The 18,303-nt window shown below is 38.4% G+C and overlaps 1 protein-coding gene across 2 annotated transcripts in view; it reads right to left on the reverse strand.

The window, feature by feature from the left end:
- LRRC28 (leucine rich repeat containing 28) overlaps window positions 1-18,303 on the reverse strand; it is an 83,094-nt gene that overhangs the window by 3,728 nt on the left and 61,063 nt on the right. For both annotated transcript variants that reach the window (XM_012732777.1, XM_004693096.2), the window contains 3 exons: window positions 17,171-17,273; window positions 9,237-9,412; window positions 8,078-8,237 (listed from right to left, as the gene is read on the reverse strand). In XM_012732777.1, coding sequence (XP_012588231.1) covers window positions 8,078-8,237; window positions 9,237-9,412; window positions 17,171-17,273 — 439 coding nt within the window. The remainder of the gene's footprint in view (window positions 1-8,077; window positions 8,238-9,236; window positions 9,413-17,170; window positions 17,274-18,303) is intronic.

Here is an 18,303-nt window from a genome sequence, read left to right on the forward strand (position 1 = left end):
CTTTAAAAAAAAATATTTTGAACTAAATGAAAATAAATAAAACTGATCAGAAAATCATGGACTACAGCAAAAACAGTACAAAAAGGAAATTTATAACAAATGTATTAAAAAAGAAGCTTCGAAACCAATAACCTATGTTTCCAGTAGGAAGCTGGAGAAAAAAAAAGAAAAATTTAAGTCTAAATAAAATCTGATAGTGTGTTCTCTATCCAAAAAGGAAGCAAACTAGGAAGAATAGCAGAAAAATCTCCAAACATGGAAATAAAACAAAACAGCTTGACTTTCCATTGACCCACAATTAAATAGTCATTTTCCCATGGAGTAAAGAAGATATGGAAAGATATGAAAACATATACAAACTGACAAAAATGAATTACAACATAGCAAAATTTTTGAGACACAGTAAAGCAGTGTTGAGAGAGAAATTTACAGTACTAAACATTTATATTACAAAGGATGAAAGGTATCAAATCAATAACTTAACCTACCTTATCAACCTTAAAAGGAGGGAAACAGACCCATAACAAACAGAAGGAAGAAAATGATTGGCAAAAACCAACTAAATCTAAAACTTCAGTAGTATCAAGGTCAATAAAATCATAAATCTTTAGGAAGACTGACAAAGAAGAGAGAAGATACTAATTAACATAAGAATTGTAAAAGATGATCTATCACAATAGATCATGAAAGCAGTAAAATGATTTAAGGGAATACTATAAACAACTTCATACTCATAAAATTGTGAACTTAGATAACCGATTCTAACATTGATATTCAAAAGCAGAGAGCCAAGACTCTTTCAAGTCAAACATCTTGAAAGAGAAGATTGAAGTAGAAATAACACTACTATTAACAACAGTAATCATGACCGCTTAGCATTGCCTGATAGACTCAGATCAATGGAGAGGAATAGAGAAAGTAGCAAAGAAACATGAGGATGGAGAAAGACACATGTTTGTGTCTCAGGGCATAAAAACACTATAAAATTCAAATGGATAAGTTTTTGAGTTGAAAAACAAAAACTGCTTTGCATAGTACAACTGTAAGAAAATGAAAAGACTGATGAGCTCTTGTTATCTCAGGAAATTATGTAAATTTTCAGTTCTTAATGCTTTGTATTATATTAATTAAAAAAAATTTAGGCTGGCCCTCCCTGGTGGCGCAGCGGGTTAAAGCACTGTACTGAGAAGCTAAAGCCACTTCCGCATGAGTTGATTCCCGCCTGCCCCGAAGGTGACCACATGGCGCGGCAGACCTCTCCTGACCCGCCCGCTGCTCCCCTCAGCAGTATTCTTTGATCATCTGCCTGTTCTGCTCCCCACTCTGTCTCTGGTGAATCCTATCACCTTCCACATCTCTGGCCTGTACCCCAGTTCTGTATGAATAAATAAATAAATCTTAAAAAAAAAATTAGGCTGACTAAAAGTATAGGTCAGATAATATGCAGCACCAGAATGAACACATTTGTATACATCACTACTGAAATGAAACTTGTACAACATGGTCTTAAGTAACAAGTACATTTCTGAAGTAAATTCAACAGTTTTAAAGATTAAATGAAAAATCATTCCTAGTAGGAACACATTTCATACCATAACCACTCAACTTTTAAAAATAAAGGTTACAAGTAAAAGAATCCAATTCCTTAAAGGTGCGTGATTTCACGCAGATTGCTAATTCTTTAAGTCATTCAGGGGGCAGGTGGGGTAACCAGGAGGCATCAGATGTCACAAAGAAATCCCAAATCTATGAACTTACTTATTTCTGGAAGACTCATTTACTAAGATTTTATCTACTTGTTGTATTAGTGATCTACGTTACTATAAGTACATCAACAGGTTTATTTGCCTTAATAGTACATTTGTGTTGGTTTATATATTTAAATCCCAGATCTGCGGCACTAGAGATATGACAGCTTTAGGGGAGAAAATGAGCCGAGCAATAGACTCTACAGCTAGAAAAAAGATGCTGGTAAACTGCACAGAGAACATCAGACATGACATTTGTTGCTTAAGAATCAGGAGCATATTTACAGGCAAAGCAGACGAAAGAGCATTTTAGCTTGTTTTAAATACAGAAATACCATTCTTAAAAACACAAATCACAATGTTGTTGGCACATATTGGAGCCCACAAAAATCATAAGAAATGTGGGATTTTCTTTGCAAGTGTGTTTTCTGATTAAAAACAAAAATAAGGCCCTCCCTGGTGGTGCAGCGGGTTAAAGCACAGCACTGAGAAGCTAAAGCCACTTCCTCATGAGTTCGATTCCCGCCTGCCCCTGGAGGTGACCACATGGCGTGGCAGACCTCTCCTGACCCGCCCGCTGCTCCCCTCAGCAGTGTACTTCGTCGATCTGCCTGTTCTGCTCCCCACTCTGTCTCTGGTGAACCTCTCGCTGCCCCTGAGCCTCTGGCCTGTACCCCAGTTCTGTATGAACAAATAAATAAATCTTAAAAAAAAAAAAACAAAAAAACCCAAAAATAATATTTTTAACTCATACAGAAAGTCAAACCAGAAAAAAATAATTCAAGTTGATAATATGAATCCCAATCCTGTGTACACATTAATTATGGGAGAACTGGGTAATGCTCTATTGTATGTGATTGTTAAAATTTATGTTAATAGTGACTGTCACTCATGGTTACACTATGTGCAGAACCAAAACCACCTTAAGCATTCCCAACTATCTCCTGTGGATCTGTTCTTGCCCTAGACTTGGGGACTGTGGTATAAAGGAAAAGTAGTATCAGGCAGTGTGAGGCATACGAGATGGTCACCCCAAGACTACTGAGTGATAGGAGAAAAGAAGAAACAGGGAAGGAAACATGGCTTAAATTTACTAAAATATTCATTACCTGTGCAAGACTTTGTAAGTCCCAATAAGAGAGTACCTTTTGCTGAAGGGAAAAAAAAAATCCCCCCCAAAATTATGCAAATAATATTAGTCTTATTTATATTAGAATTAACATCCACACAAAGCAAGGGTAAGCAAATATACAGTATTTCATCAGTAATTTAAATAGATGAGAGTCAAATAAAGTATGATTTAAAAATGAAATGTTACTGCTGAATCAGAGAAGGGAGTATTAGAAATTTTTGCAAGATAAAGGGGAACCATGAAACAGGAGAGGTGTGCACACCCACTGGTGAACAGGTCTCTATTCTATGGGTTTCAGTCTCAAAGCAAAACAATAACCCAAACACCTAGCCCTCTCAGGCAGTCACACTGGCCTGAAAGACCAAGGAGAATTCCTGAAAGTGCCATGCTCCATAACTGAGCTTGAAAGAGTCCTGACTACAGAGTGCCCTCTGCAGTAGATGAGATCCAGGTCCATTGCCAATCTAAGTGACTGGATATATTACTAAACGAGTGGTTGAGCTCTTCTGGACTATTTTGAAAGTAATGGAATACTTTCTTTTCATTTTTTCTTTCCTCTTCCCTCACGACCCCCCCCCTCAAAAAAAAGGGGTGTGAGCACCATTCTTAGAAGTACAGCAATACTCGGTGCATGCATGGAGTAGATAGAGCAAGGTCCTAGACGATGTATTAGTATTACATGGGTAAGAACAGGCACTACACATGAGCTTAATCAAAGGAGAGAGAAGTGATCCAATGGAACATATTTTTTTTTTTTTTCCTACAAGAATCTTTCCTAATTTGTATAAAGTTCTAGGCAAAAGATTTAAAATTTCCTTTTTCAAATTATTGTCTTGTGTATTTATAAAACTACATTTTTGGGCCTCCCTGGTAGTGCAAGGGCTTACTATGAAGTTATCCGCAGGCACAGCAGCACGGTTCCATCCCTGGCCAGAAAGAATTCAAACGATTGTATAGTATATAGAGACACATGTGTGCAAGTGTGTGCGTGTGTGTACATATAGTAAGTCCCCACTTAATGTCACTCATACATTCTTGGAAACTGTAACTTTAAGCAAAATGAGGTATGATGAAACCAGATCCTTGAATAACATTTTGTTTGATATTAGCTAGGATTATTTTTTCTTCATCAACTTTACAATAAAACAATGATGAACAAAAGGATGTTATTCCAGGACCTGCTGTTAAACATATATATATATATATATATATATATATATATACACACACCATATATTTCAAGTTTATCGTGTTCATTTTGTACTATGAGTACAATTTTAAATTTCATCAAGCTCTATAGTGATCTGCTTAGAAGCTAATTGCAGCATAGTGACTAAAACACAGATTTGGAATAAGACAGCTGAGGTCCAAATCCCAGCTGTGCTGAGACCTTGGCCCAGTTTTTAATTGTCCTGTGCCTCAGTTCCAGACACCCCCCTTTTCCACCCGCTCCCCCTGCCCCCCACATTCCTCAAACCAGTTCAGTGGGGATTGTTTTATGTTGAACCACATGGAACTGCTGAGGCATATGATTCATGGTTCAGTCTAATAATAGTACCTATATTACCACACTGTACAGCTCAATTTCCAAGATGGATCTCCTGACCCCTAAAGCCAGATCTTTCCATTCCAAACCAGGCCCTGAGTGCACCAGAGAAGAGATGGAACCACATCAACATCCATGTAAAGTATGGTATATGTTATGGCTAAAACTTAACCTAGCAACATGGAAAAACCATTGGGACCTTGGGCCACTTGCAATTTCTAGCTCAACATGCCATGGTGACATAAAAGGCCTCTTTTGAATGCCTGTGTGTCAACCTGGGTATGCCAAGGTGCCTAGCTATGGAGTTTAAAACCCGTTTACATGTTGCTGTGAAGTGTTTTTTTTTTTTTTTTTTGGTGTGTTAAGATTTAAATCAATGAGGTGTGGGTAAAATGGATCACTCTTTATCCTGTGGGTGGGCCTCATCCAATCAGACAAAGGCCTTAAGAGTGAAAAAGCAGCAGGACTTCACACCCCGATTTTCCAGACTTCCACCCTGGGGAATATAGATTCACAATTGCAGCAGTTACCTCTTCTGAATTGTCCGATGGTCTGTCCTATGGCTTTGGAATTGCCAGTTACAACAATCATATGAGCCAACTTCTTAAACATTTACACACACACACACACACACACACAACATCTAGTGTCCACAGTCAATGAATACAATACTCCTGAAAAACCTTGGGCAGCCTGATTTTCTATTAGGAAATACAGAACTTGTGAGAATCATACATGCTTGCAAAAAACCAGAAACATGTACTCTACTAACAAATAACTTTCTAAGTTATAGTCTCCACTTTATAAGTGAACAGTAATTTTGGGGAATGAAAATTTGCTATGCCTATAGGATTGAAAGTTAAGAACTTACTTGCCATTCTTCTCTGCTCTAAATATTGAAGAATTGGATATTTATTACTTATGCAAAATACTGTAAATTTCCTTTTATTTCTTTTATTTCACTCTGTAGTAAATTTAGGTTAGAACTAACACTTGTTAGGGACTTGGTATTTTAGAATATTCAATATGTTCCTTTTAAAATAAAGCCAGATGTCCACATTAATTTAGACATTGACTAATATGACGCATTATTTTATGACAAAGAATACAAACTGAATTGAATAACTATAAGACAAACATACTTTATCAAGACCTTTTAGAACATACAATATTAAAAATATTGATTTTATTTTCAGTAATAAGCTACTGAAATATAAGTATTTGATTTTTAGTTACAAAGGAAAGAACTGAAGTCAATGCTTTTAATAGTCTCCATAGCAACATGAGAAGGAGCATAATCTGGTGGACCACATGAGAGCCACAAACTCATTTTCAGGCCCTAATATTAACTCACCACGGAAGCCATGTTTACATCTTGGCATTTCGTGTTGGTCATAAACACAGGCACTCCTGGCGAAGCTCAACAAAAGGGCACTGTTTAAGTCCTGTGTACTTGACATACTCATTTTATTAAACTAATACTATTATATGTAAGTTCCGAAACAGTATAAAATTGTTCTCATTGAATTTCTAGGGTGCAGCAAAGAAATTAAGTAGCACTAAATGGAAAGCATAAATACTAAATAAGTTGCTCATATAAAGATAACAAAATGATCTCATTTGAAAGATATACTTATTTTTCACAAATAAATTGCCATGATAAAAGGAAAACTTAGCTATTTAAATAGGAAGTTAAAGTTTTATCAGCTACTAACAGAGCATCCTGACCATATTGTTTTATTTTGATTTTCAGATTTGCAGTAAGGAAATGTCTTCTATAGGAAATTGTGTGATAACAATGCATAAGGATTTTACTATAGTTGAATGAATTAGGTAAGAGTTTCCTGTTACATCTTGCTAATATGAAGATCATTTGCTACACACACACACCGGCACACAGAAACAGACGAATCAGTGCGCTACTAAAATTGATAACAGTTAACATTTACTTAGTGTTTATTTCACACCAGGCACATCCTTGGCTCTTTAGATGGCTCATCTCAGTTAATCCCCATGATGACTTTGTTAAGTGAGTATCATTATTATCCTCATGTTACTGATGAAAAGGTGATGCTCAGAGATATTAGGTAATCTACCCACGGCGTCCCAGAGAGAGGAGTCAGAGCCAGATCAATCTACTGACCACCCTGTCCTACTGCTTCTCACAGACGTGTCTATTTAATTTGTTGATTTCACTCATGTGATATAATAGTCAGACTCTGAATCAAACCTTTTTAATTTAAGTGGGATTCCACTAATTTGGTGATTTGATAACATTAAAAATACAGGAAGATGAAACAGGAATTGGACGTAGGATTAGTTAGGGCATGAAAAAGAGAAACACAGTTCTAGCAGGGAGTGGCGAGTGATGACTGCGCTGTGGTCGACCATCACGCGCCAGGTACACAGCCCTGTTCTGAACTGCACCTGCTGCCTGCCAGGCCGGGACAGAAAATGAAGGAAGCAAAGTGAATCCTCAGACTGTTTCTACAAAAATGATTAGGAAAGAAAAGCTCCTTGTCATGAAATAGGAGTAACAAGCTTCAGTTGTCTGGGAAAAAAAAAAAAAACCCTTCAAACCCCAAATGCCACGTTTGATGGATAAGTGAGGTATTTTAGTGCTTTTTTTAACTTTGAAAAACATGAATTTTGACAATCCTAAATTTAGAAAATTTATAAGCTAAGGTTGTGCTAATGGGAGATTTCTCATTTGATGTCCTATTTTTAATTGTCTGGTGATCTTTTTTTTAACTATCAGTATGGGGGGTTTACTTAGTGAACATTCTTAGGAAATTCAAGGCATTGTGCCAAGCAAAGAGAGTGGCAAGAGAATGCCATTTGGAAGAGGAAGAAATTGAAACCAGAAACAGGCACACACAGTTCAGCCACACACGCTCCGTTAGCAATGCCCAGTGCCTAGCAGGCTCTAGTCCTAACACATCACAGACTCTGTCTGCACATTCCTTATTGCCTGAAGACTGCTGTGACTAGGGAAGAGCAGGAGCGCACGCCTACAAAGAGTAAGCTGCTCTAAATGACATATATTGTAAGGTAAATGGAAGTTACCAAGTTCTTCCCACTCTCCCGCCATTAGCAACCCATGACTAACACCTGCTGCCTTCTACGCATGCCCGATGGTGGGCACCTGTAATATGGTGTGGGTGTCCATAAGTGGGCGCACCTGAGCTGGGAGACTGAGCCTATGAGGGTGGCAGAGGCCTGGGGCTACAGAAGGCCGTGCAGCAGAGACTAGCTAAGAGACCGCAAAAGAATGCCACCGACCCCCATGACTGCCTGCGCCTTGTCGCCTCATTGCAAATGGTGTAGAAAGACCATTAAAAGCCTGAAAAAGCCTTTGAGGGCTCCAGGACTTCTCCTTTACCCTTCTGCCAGGTCCACAGAGAGCCTGCCCTGTGCCATCCTGGCACTACAATATGTACAAACCGCACACTACAGGCCCCAAAAGTAACTACTACAGGGGAAGTCAGAGCTCCTAGGCGGGCATCTGCATCATTTAGCCGCATCTCAGGAGACGGCCCATGGCCCTGGGAGGCTACTGACTTGCCAATGCCTTCAAGAGTGTCCTTCAGCCCTCCCCGCATGCCCACCCTCACCAGGTGTAAGCCCTGGTGCCCACTTAGGCATGATTACCCCTGGTGTAGCCCTGCCATTGGTGTCTCTCTCAGGGGAAAGAGCTTGGGGTAGACGATCGTAAACATGGGCTCGCTGCAGCGGTGACAGTGCCCCAGGGGACAGTGCAGCAGTTCCAGGAGACTTCTGGGTAAGGAGATTGGAGACAGAAAGTTCAAATCTGGAACACAGAAGAAAAGCACACACAAATGAAACATGAGAATTTCTTATATGAGGCTTCTTAAAATCTTTCTTTTCTTACAAAATTAGTTCTGTTGAAAGTACTGCATGTTGAAAATACTGTTTTCTGATCATCTTTAAATGCAAATCTAACAAGGCATAACATTATTTGGAAATGAAGGATGCTTTTTACATTTTGGATGCTGAGAAAACCTAAAACTATTCTTTAAGAGCATCCATAGCGACACTGAAGCTCTGAGAGGCAAGGAAAGAGAAAATCAAGTGTTCTCCAGGAACAAGTATCAGCTATAACTAGAGAGGGTTTGTAAATAATAGTAGAAAACAAAAACAGAACCAGGACTGAAGAATAAACTGCCTTTTATTACATTCTTCCTAAATCTATTAGACATTTATTAGCAATCAAGCTAAACTACATTTACTGAAAAAAATGCAAAGTGTAAACAAAGAAATCAACGAAGCTGAAACATAAAGAAACCCAGCTTTTTCTTGTCTTACTCCCATGAGCTATGGTTAATAAAAATAGGATGCTTCCCTCTCAGCTACATCTGCACTACACAAAAGAGAGCTTTAAAGGAAAATCCCCCAGTGCCCCGGCCATCTTGAGTGCACAATGTTCCCAGAGTTGCTGCTGAGGGCAAACATCTAGCAGAGAGACATTCTCAAGAGGTGAATGAAGCACAAACATCACTGACTTATCTCTGGATGGGACACACATGCCCCCTGCTTATCCAGACTTAGCGACAGCCATTTAGAAAAACATGATATACATGTGGGTGAATTGTAGTTGTCTGTAAAAACAATTTAACTTTGTGCCAGACATCAATGTCTACTATACCTCAATAAAAATGGTTTTCAATGGTAAATTTTATGTTGTTAATATTTTACCAAAGTAAGAAAAACTGAAAACCAAAACAGGCACCATAAAGCACAATTTCTATGTTCACTGAATTGGAGGCAGAAAAGTAAAAGTCCTGTGTACCTTTTAGAAAACGGTGGTAGGTGTGATGTAGGCTCCTCATAGCCAGCTCTTGCAAGGGGAGGACATGGTCATTCTCTGTCCCAATGGCCTTCACCTCAGCTGGGAGGAAAACAGTTAATTGCCCTGATGAAAAAGAAAGCAGCTTCACCTCAGAAACCTGAATGGGAGCACCACAGCTGCAGAAAGACAGAATCAGAGGGTTAGCACAAAGGAAATCTACGTGTGCGCCTATGTAGTGCCCCAATGAAAACATATTAACCAAAGTATATGTTTAAAGTTATAAGACACTGCTGAGTTGCTAGAGATCTTTTCAAAATGAACAGATGCCATCCTGGGTTCCTCAGTAAAACCTGGCACAGAAATCTAAACTCACCAGTTGGAACTCAGCTAAATCACTGCTGAAGTCTAGTCACTCCCAGCATGGGCAGACTTTGAAGGAACTTTCCTTGATAGGATCTATACAATTTGCTTTGTAAGCTCTATTTATCCTCACTTATTAGCTCCAAGTTTATATTCATTGGAATTTTATGTAATAGTTTATTTTTACATCGTTTTGTACTTTTTTTTTTTCATCTCAATTGTAATCCCCGTGGGTTTCCCATCACCAAGTCACCTGTGTGACATCACCATGGTCCTGTGCACTTCCTCCCCCCCTCCCCCCGTTTATGATCCCATTCCCCACTCCACCCCCACAAAATGTCTCTGGTATATGGCTGTTTATTCTTATTATTTTTCACCTGGTCCATTATATTCCTCCTATGAGGAATTTTTTTTTTTACTTTCTGGCTTATCTCACTAAGCATGATCTTTTCCAGCTCTATCCAAGTTGCTGCAAAAGGTATGTTTATTTATTTATTTATTTTTGGTTGCTGAGTAATATTCCATTGTGTATATGTACCACATCTTTTTTATCCAGTCATCTACTTTTGGGCATGTGGGTTGCTTCCATGTTTTTCCAATTGTAAATAAAGCAGCAATAAACATGGGGGTACAGGTATCTTTTTGAATCAGTGTTTTTGTGTCTTTTGGGTAGATACCTAGGAGTGGGATTGCTGGGTCGTAGGGAAGCTCCATGTTTAGCAGTTTGAGGAACTTCCAAACAGTTTTCCATAGTGTCAGTTTTCCACCAGCAGTAAGAGTTCCTTTTTCTCCACATCCTCGCCAACATTTGTTGTTGCTAGTTGTTTGAAGATGTGCCATTCTCACTGGGGTGAGGTGGTATCTCATTGTGGTTTTAATTTGCATCTCCCTTATTATGAGTGATATTGAACATTTTTTCATATGTTTGTTGGCCATCTGCATTTCCTCTTTGGACAAGTGTCTTTTTAGCTCTTCTGCCCATTTTTTTAATGGGGTTGTTTATTTTTGTTGAGTTTCATCAGTTCTCCATATATTTTTGTGATCAATCCTTTATCACTAGTTTTGTATGAGAACTTTTTTTCCCAATTAGTGGGCTGTTTGTTTTTTTGTAATGTCTCTTTTGCTGTACAGAAGCTCTTTAACTAGATGTAGTCCCATCTATTTATCCTTGCCTTCACTATTGTGGCTTTGGCTGCTCTGTCTTTAAAGATGTTGCTGAAGTGTATGTCGTGTAGTGTTTGGCCCATCTTTGCTTCCAGGTATTTTATGATTTCCTGTCTAATGTCTAGGTCTTTAATCAACTTCGAGGTGATTTTTGTATATGGAGTGAGGTAGTGATCTAGTTTCATTTTTTTGCATATAGCCTCCCAGTTCTCCTAGCACCATTTGCTGAACAAACTTTCTTTTGTATTTCCATTGTATCTTCTTTGCTCCTTTGTCAAAAATTAGCTGTCCATAAACTTGTGGGTTTATTTCTGGGTTTTCTATTAGAATCCACTGGTCTGTATGTCTATTCTTGTTCTAGTACCATGCAGTTTTGATTATTATGGCTTTGTAGTATAGCTTGAAGTCTAGGATTATAATGCCTCCATTCTGTTTTTTTTTAAGACATGAGGGTTTTGCCTATTCGAGGTCTTTTGTTGTTCCATATGAAACTCATCAATATTTTTTCTATTTCTTTGAAGAATGTCATTGAGATTTTTATTGGGATGGCATTAAAACTGATTTTGATGATGTTAATTCTCCCGATCCATGAGCAAGGGATGTCTTTCCATTTCATGTATTTCTTTTAACAGTGTTTCGTAATTTTCTTTGTAAAGGTCTTTTACCTCTTTTGTTAGGTTGACCCCCAGGTATTTGATTCTTTTTGTTTTAATTGAAAAGGGAATGGTTGGTTTTTTTTTTTATTTCTGTTTCTTCTGATTGGTTGTTTGTGTATAGGAAAGCCTCTGACTTTTGTGTGTTGATTTTATATCCTGCTACCTTGCTAAACTGGTTGATGGTTTTAATTAGTTCCTGTGTGGAGTTTTTAGGGTTTTCCATGTAAATTAACATATCATCTGCAAATAAGGATAGTTTTACTTCTTTCCCTATTTGGATTCGTTGTATGCCTTTTTCCTGACTTATTGCTCTGGTTATATTTACTGGAATTTTCAAAAGGAAAAGGAAAAATAAAACCACTCTGTGAAGTTACAGTACCTGGGTTTGGTATAATTTTTGTGCAGAAGAAAACTCTACAAGCAAATCAATTGTGTATGGTAGAAGACAGCCTTACTGGATCCTCCTGTAACTAGTGCAGAAGTATTTTTGAGGTAGCCTACCGAGTAAGTCAAGTTGCAGTCTATTCCCTGAAGCTACTCATAACCAAAAGGCAGACGTGTTGTGGTTCCTTCAGCAGCAGCGTAATGGAAATTTGGGGTCTGGTCATAGTGTATCCCCTATCAAAGAACTGAGACCACTGAATTATTTTACTCTGCTGTCAAACAGGTGCTAATAACCGTTGGCTCTCAGGACTCATGAGGCCATCTCTTTAACATCAACCAGAAGCAAGTGAAAATTGAGAGGTCACAGGACTGTAAACAGAAGCCCTTGGCTCGGGTGTTTGCTGTAAGTTCCTTTGTTCATTCCACCTTCCATCAGAAAATGCTTCCAGAACACCAGCTATCTACCACCAGATACTGAAGATTAAAAAACCAAGAGAAAAAAAACAAAAACCAAAAAAAACAAACACCAAGAGGAAAAAAGATGGCCCTCTTCCCTTAGGAGGTGTAACAATGACAATATAATTGCTCTACTGGGTCAGAGAAGGTAGAGCTTGACCCAAGACAGAGAACTAAGGAAGATTTTACAGCAGAGTCAATATCTGATCTAGAATTCAACTGATTTCATGCAGTCAGTTTCCCAATCAGGTCAAAAGGACACTTTGCACAGCCCTACTAATAAGCACAACCCTACCCTAGTGAAAACTACTATTCCAAATTCTAATACTAGAGTTTGATTTTGCCTTTCTGAACAGCATGAAGTATTGTGTCTACCTCTTTCTGCCCAGAAAAGGGGTTCACCCATGTTGCTATGTGCACTGCACTTTATTCATTTCATTGCTATGTAGTAACTGGTAGACATCTGGGCTACTTTCAGTGTGAGACTTTTATGAATCAGGCCTCTATAGACAACTTGGTGTCTATTATCCATACATATGAGCACACAATTCTGTAAACATCTGTAGGCCTGGAATTGGCTCATTGTAGTGTGGAAGTCCAACAAGAGAGGTAAATGTGTAATGGAGAGCACATGGGGACTGAGAACTCTGCAGAATCAAAGAAAGTCTCCTTGAGGAGGTGACATTCGAGGTGATTCAGGGGAGAGGAACTAGTTACAGCTGCTAGGCACTTGAATGAGGACAAGGCACCAAGAACTCAAGAGTCTAAACAGCAAAAATCCATAGGCCCTAATGCCCATGGTAAGACAGTATTACTTGCATGCAAGTTTAATAACTATGCTGTGGCATAAGAACCTTGAACAAACAGAACAGTGGAAATTTAGGGTGAAAAGCAAGCAAGTCATTTGTGAATGTTTACTTCATACTCCTAGTACCTCAACAGCTGCTATGAATTCTAGAAGGGCCCTCCCCACAGTATTTAACTAGACAGAGTAATGAATAAAGGTTTTGAAAACTGAAAGCCAGATTTTCACTAATTCCTTCCTCCTCATTTCCAATAATTAAAAAGACAGGTATCTGACTGAAAAGGTTCACATTAACAAGTAAGTGGAGCCTTGTTGTACATAAGATCTAATTTACCTTTGACAATTCTTTTAGCAACAGTTCTTACTCCTCGCCACTGGATATAAAGAGCTAATTAAATCCACTTGAATGATACCTCTGTTCAATCCCGCTCTGCACTGGAGAAGGAGCTGCAGCCATTCAGAATGCTGCTGTTGGGGAGGAACTCACGTGAGCAAAAACCTTTTCCACTGGCCATGGCTGATATCCCTTGACCTCACCAGAGACTCAATATCCATCTCTCCTACCTGAAGTGATGCAGAAACCAGGCATTTTCCCAAGCTAAATGAGTAGTGACATTATTTTGCCACTGAGATGACACTCCTAAGCATGCTTGTCACTTGACAATTTAATTCATATGCATTTTTACATCTATCACTCCACCTAACAATGTGTTAAAAGTAAAGAAGTAGCTTAAATTCCTTTACTGAATGCATGCACCCAAGTAACTAGTGTTTATCCTTTAGAAAGTACATTATGTCATCCACATGCTCACTAGTGTAGGAACTGTTACCAGATTCACCTTTCTTCTTAGCAAAAAGAGTTTGTCTCATCTTAAAATAAGATAATAAGTAAATGGGAGATACAGATACGGAGGAGAGCTACCATGCCACTCAGGTAGAAACAGTCTGGACTAAGCCAAAGGCACAGCCTCCTTTACGGCTATGCTTTGTCCCATCTGAGAAAGTGTTCATAGCTCTCACTCTGGTTGCTAGGGTGACTTTTTTTTTTTTCTTCAGTTTTTAAAAAATGTTGTACCACTGTTTTCTGGCCTTCAAAATTTCTGATTAGAGGGTAACAGGCTTTAGAATTTTTCTTTTGTATGTAATTTGTCATTTCACTGGTTGCTTTCAAGGTTTTCTTTTATCTTTGGTTTTCAGCAGTTCTGCCTAGGCATGATTTTCTTTGTAATTTATTCTGTTGAAGGTTTGCTGAGTATCATGAAAATGTAAATTATGGCTTTCATCTCATTTGGGAGTTTTTGGACACTACTTCAAATTTCTGTTAGTGCTGCTGCCTCATTCTCTGTTATCCTTCTTGGATGCTAATGACACATATAACAGACTTGTTAATATTGTGTGGAACATCCCTGATACTGTGCTCATTTCTGTTTTCAATCATTTTTTCTTGGTGCTCTTCAGAATGGATTATTTCTGCCTTCCAGTTCACTATTTTTCTTGTTTTGTATATAATTGGTTGCTTACCCATATTAAATGCAAAAATATATATGTAAGTGAATTTTTTATTTATCACAAATTGTATTTTTCAACTATAGAATTTCCATTTGTTTTTGTTGTTTCTATTTTCTGGTCTTTCTAGTCATTGTAAACCTATTTTTCTTTACTGCATTGAGAATAGTTGCTTAAAATTCCTGTCTGGTGATTTCAACATTTAGGGTGGTCGCAGCTTAATTTCTGTTGATTGCCTTTTCCTTTGAGTATGGGTCACATTTCTTACTTTTATATGTCTTGCATATCTCTTATATACTGGACATTTTAAGAGTTACATTGTGAAGACTCTGGATTCTGTTATATTCCTCTAAAACTTAAAAGTTGTTTGGTATTTTGCTTTGGCAGGCAATTGATTACTTCACTGGAATCTAACCACAAACTGTATCTTGAGAGAGAGTTCAAATTACACTATAGTTATTTTATCTGTAGCCTGCCCCACAGAAGTGTGATATAAGTACCTAATAGTTCTTGTTTGGGGTGTGTAGGTAGTTTCCCCATAAAAATGGACTGTGAACTAAAATCCATTTTTTTAGTTCAATTATTATTTTGGGGTGTAACTCAGAACTCTGAGTGCATTTCACATATAAACAATTCTGTTACCTTGAATGACTATTTTAAGCATTTAATCAAGTCAATTAACCAGTTTGTACTCAGACTCAGTCACAATTGCTCATTTGCACAAGAAAAATAACCAGTGGCTTGGTTGCTTATTTTTCTCATATAATGATTGTATTTCCCCCCTCATATAATTAGAAAAACAACTCTAGTATAGAATCACCTTTGCCTTTAAATTCTTCTAAGTAAGCAAAAATGTCAATTACTACTTTCTGAAAGTTTAACATGGGAGGGCCCCTCTCTTTCTGGGTAAATATATAAGTGAAGACATTTACTCTTAGAGTAATAATAAGGAAGGACCCAGACAAAATAAAAATCATAATTTTCCATGAGGAAAAGAGCAGTGGATGAAAGGAAGCTGTGACTGCCAGCCTCCAGAATGGTTCCCATCATCCTCTCCTCCTCTTGCTTACTCCCTTCTATAATCACCTCCCATAATGAATAGAGTTGACCTATGTAATCAGTAGGTATAACAGAAGTGACAGTGTGTGACTTCAACAGTAGGTCATAAAGAACACAACTGTTTATTTTCTCAAAGATTTGAAACTCAAAATTCACTATCTCTTCTACCAGGTACCACATTAAAGATTAAAAAATCTCTCTACTCTGCACAAGTAGAACTTTCTGGCAGTCAGTAATACTCCTAAACACCAAATTAGAAGGCTCAAATTTTATATTAAGTAAAATTTATTCCTTAATTTTGGTACATATTTCAATCACTTTTCAGAGCAGTCTCAGAAGACCTTGGTGAAGGATAAACTGCCTTCAGCCTTGGCATATGCCTGCATCATTCTAAGTATCTTGGTGTTTGAGGGATTATTCACCCACTGGAAAAATTAGTCAATAGGAGAGAATTCTTAAGAAGTCATTAGGAGTAATGACTGAAGAGTATCACAGGTGTCACATAATCAGCTGTAAAAAAAATCACTGAACTAAAAACCCTATTACACATTCTATTATCGCTGCTTCACAGAAGGTTCTGGAGCACGCCCCTGGGCTTGATTTCATCAGCTATCTAGGCACTGAACTCATCAAGGACTCTTCCAAGATAACAACTGTGCAGATCTCCTAAGGGAAGACCTCTGCTCCTACTACTGCCCTCTCTGGAGTAATCACTGCTCACGCTCATCCCCAGTGCTATGCCATCAGGGGAATGGCTGAGCTCTGTGTACAACCATATCATCCTTTTTTTTTTTCCGGGCGAGGATGAACTACTATCATGCAGGATGTTGAGGATTACAAGGAGAGAGTCAAACATACTGGTTAAGAAGCCTCAGATGTGTTAGTGAGGTCAGGGCAAAGCAGGTTCTGGACTGGGCATTCTATACTAATCCCATGCCACTCCTTACAGTGGCTATAGAAGGAGAAGCTCATACTCTCTCCTAAAAGTCTTACTGAGAAGGAAAGCTTACTGCAGGCCTGAAAATAAAAGCCTATCATTTCCCATTAACCAAAACATCTGTTTCGGTTGCTAGAATCATGATTTGCATGAAGGGCTGTTTTAATTGTTGAGTTCTGAGTATTTCCACTTGGTAAAATTCCAGACATGAAGGCTGTTACTATAGTAAAACTGTTACTGCAATGGAATGCACAGAAAGAAAAGCTATTAAATTAATACTGATTCTTCCAGTTTTGGTGACTGGGACTACTGAGTTTATAACGGTATGTATGGATTCATATTTCTTTTGACTGGAAAATAATAAAAACATACTGCTAAGTGACCTCAAGTATAATGCTCTGAATTGCTTGCCCAATATTCCTAGCTCCTAATAGTATTTAGAAGTATTATGAAGGCCATCGACAAACTTGAACAGGATTACTGAAAGTAGTTCATCTATTTCTGAGTTATGTCAGGACCAGTAACGAAGTAGGAACTAAACTAGTAAAAAAGAAACAAAGTGGGCAAAAGAGTTGAGCTGCAGAATAAGCTCTGAAGTCAGCCTTACCCGCTGCACCCGATGACTTTATTGTACAGATAGGATGGCAATCCTTTCAGGTGAATGTTGTTATCCACGTATACATACTGTAGTTCTCGAGAGCGACCTAAGTCTGGATTGCAAAGAAAATACTGTAATTTCTATAAGCATGCACTAATATAATGTGCACTGTAAAATTAACACATAAAATTAGAATAATTCAACATTTTTATTCTGGAAGATTTAACTCTGTATCTACCATGATGTCAGCTGCAATATTAGATCATGACCATAGAAAAATTACTTAACCTACCTAGATCTCTCGATAAATGAGATAACTGGGAATAGAACATTATTAAATTTCTTTTCCACATAAAAACCCTATTACTTTTCATAAACAATTTTAAGAATAAAGTTTATTATAGGTCATTTATGTAGTTTCATTTTCTCCAAAGGAGAAAAATGTCCCATCAGCCTCCTTCTGTACGTGTATCACATTCACTATGTTCCCGGGATAAAGGGGGACGAGGGCTCAAGCCCTGGCTGGGCTGGGTTCAGGACCAGGTATATATGAGAATGGATAAAACAGGTCATGGAAACGGGGAGGAAGAAGCACTGGGAACCCCCAATCCTAGCCCCCAGTGGGGTGTGAAAAGTGGGCAAGACCTGTGGGCCAGTGACTGGAAACAGGAAAGTTGCATCAGGAATGGGAAGAGGTGAAAAAGGGGTCTCCAAAAGAAGTGAAACAGGTACAAGTATGCCAGAAAGAGGTCAAATCCAGATATTTTCCAGAAGCAGCTGGGCAATGGGGGGCAAAGAGGAAGAGGAGGAATCAGTGAGGAGACAAGACACAAAGTGCTGAAGGACCTATCTGGTCCACAGGCAGCAGAGACCTCACATGCCCTGTGCCGGAGAATGCCTGGCTTTCCTTTCCCTCCTAGCACTCCCTGGGGAGAGCTACTTGTCCCACTATGACAGAGGCACATAGGAGTCCCCAGGAACCATGATAACCTCTGCTTGCTAGAGCAAGAACACAATCTTCTAAGTTTTCTAGAGTTCTGCTGGTGAAATGGGAACTAAGCTGAAAGAGATCTCTCTCTTTTTTTTTTAAGATTTATTTATTTGTGCATATAGAACTGGGGTACAGGCCAGAGGCTCAGGGG

The sequence above is a fragment of the Condylura cristata genome, unplaced genomic scaffold (assembly GCF_000260355.1).
Source record: "Condylura cristata isolate star-nosed mole 26May11 unplaced genomic scaffold, ConCri1.0 scaffold00035, whole genome shotgun sequence".
NCBI lineage: Eukaryota > Metazoa > Chordata > Mammalia > Eulipotyphla > Talpidae > Condylura > Condylura cristata.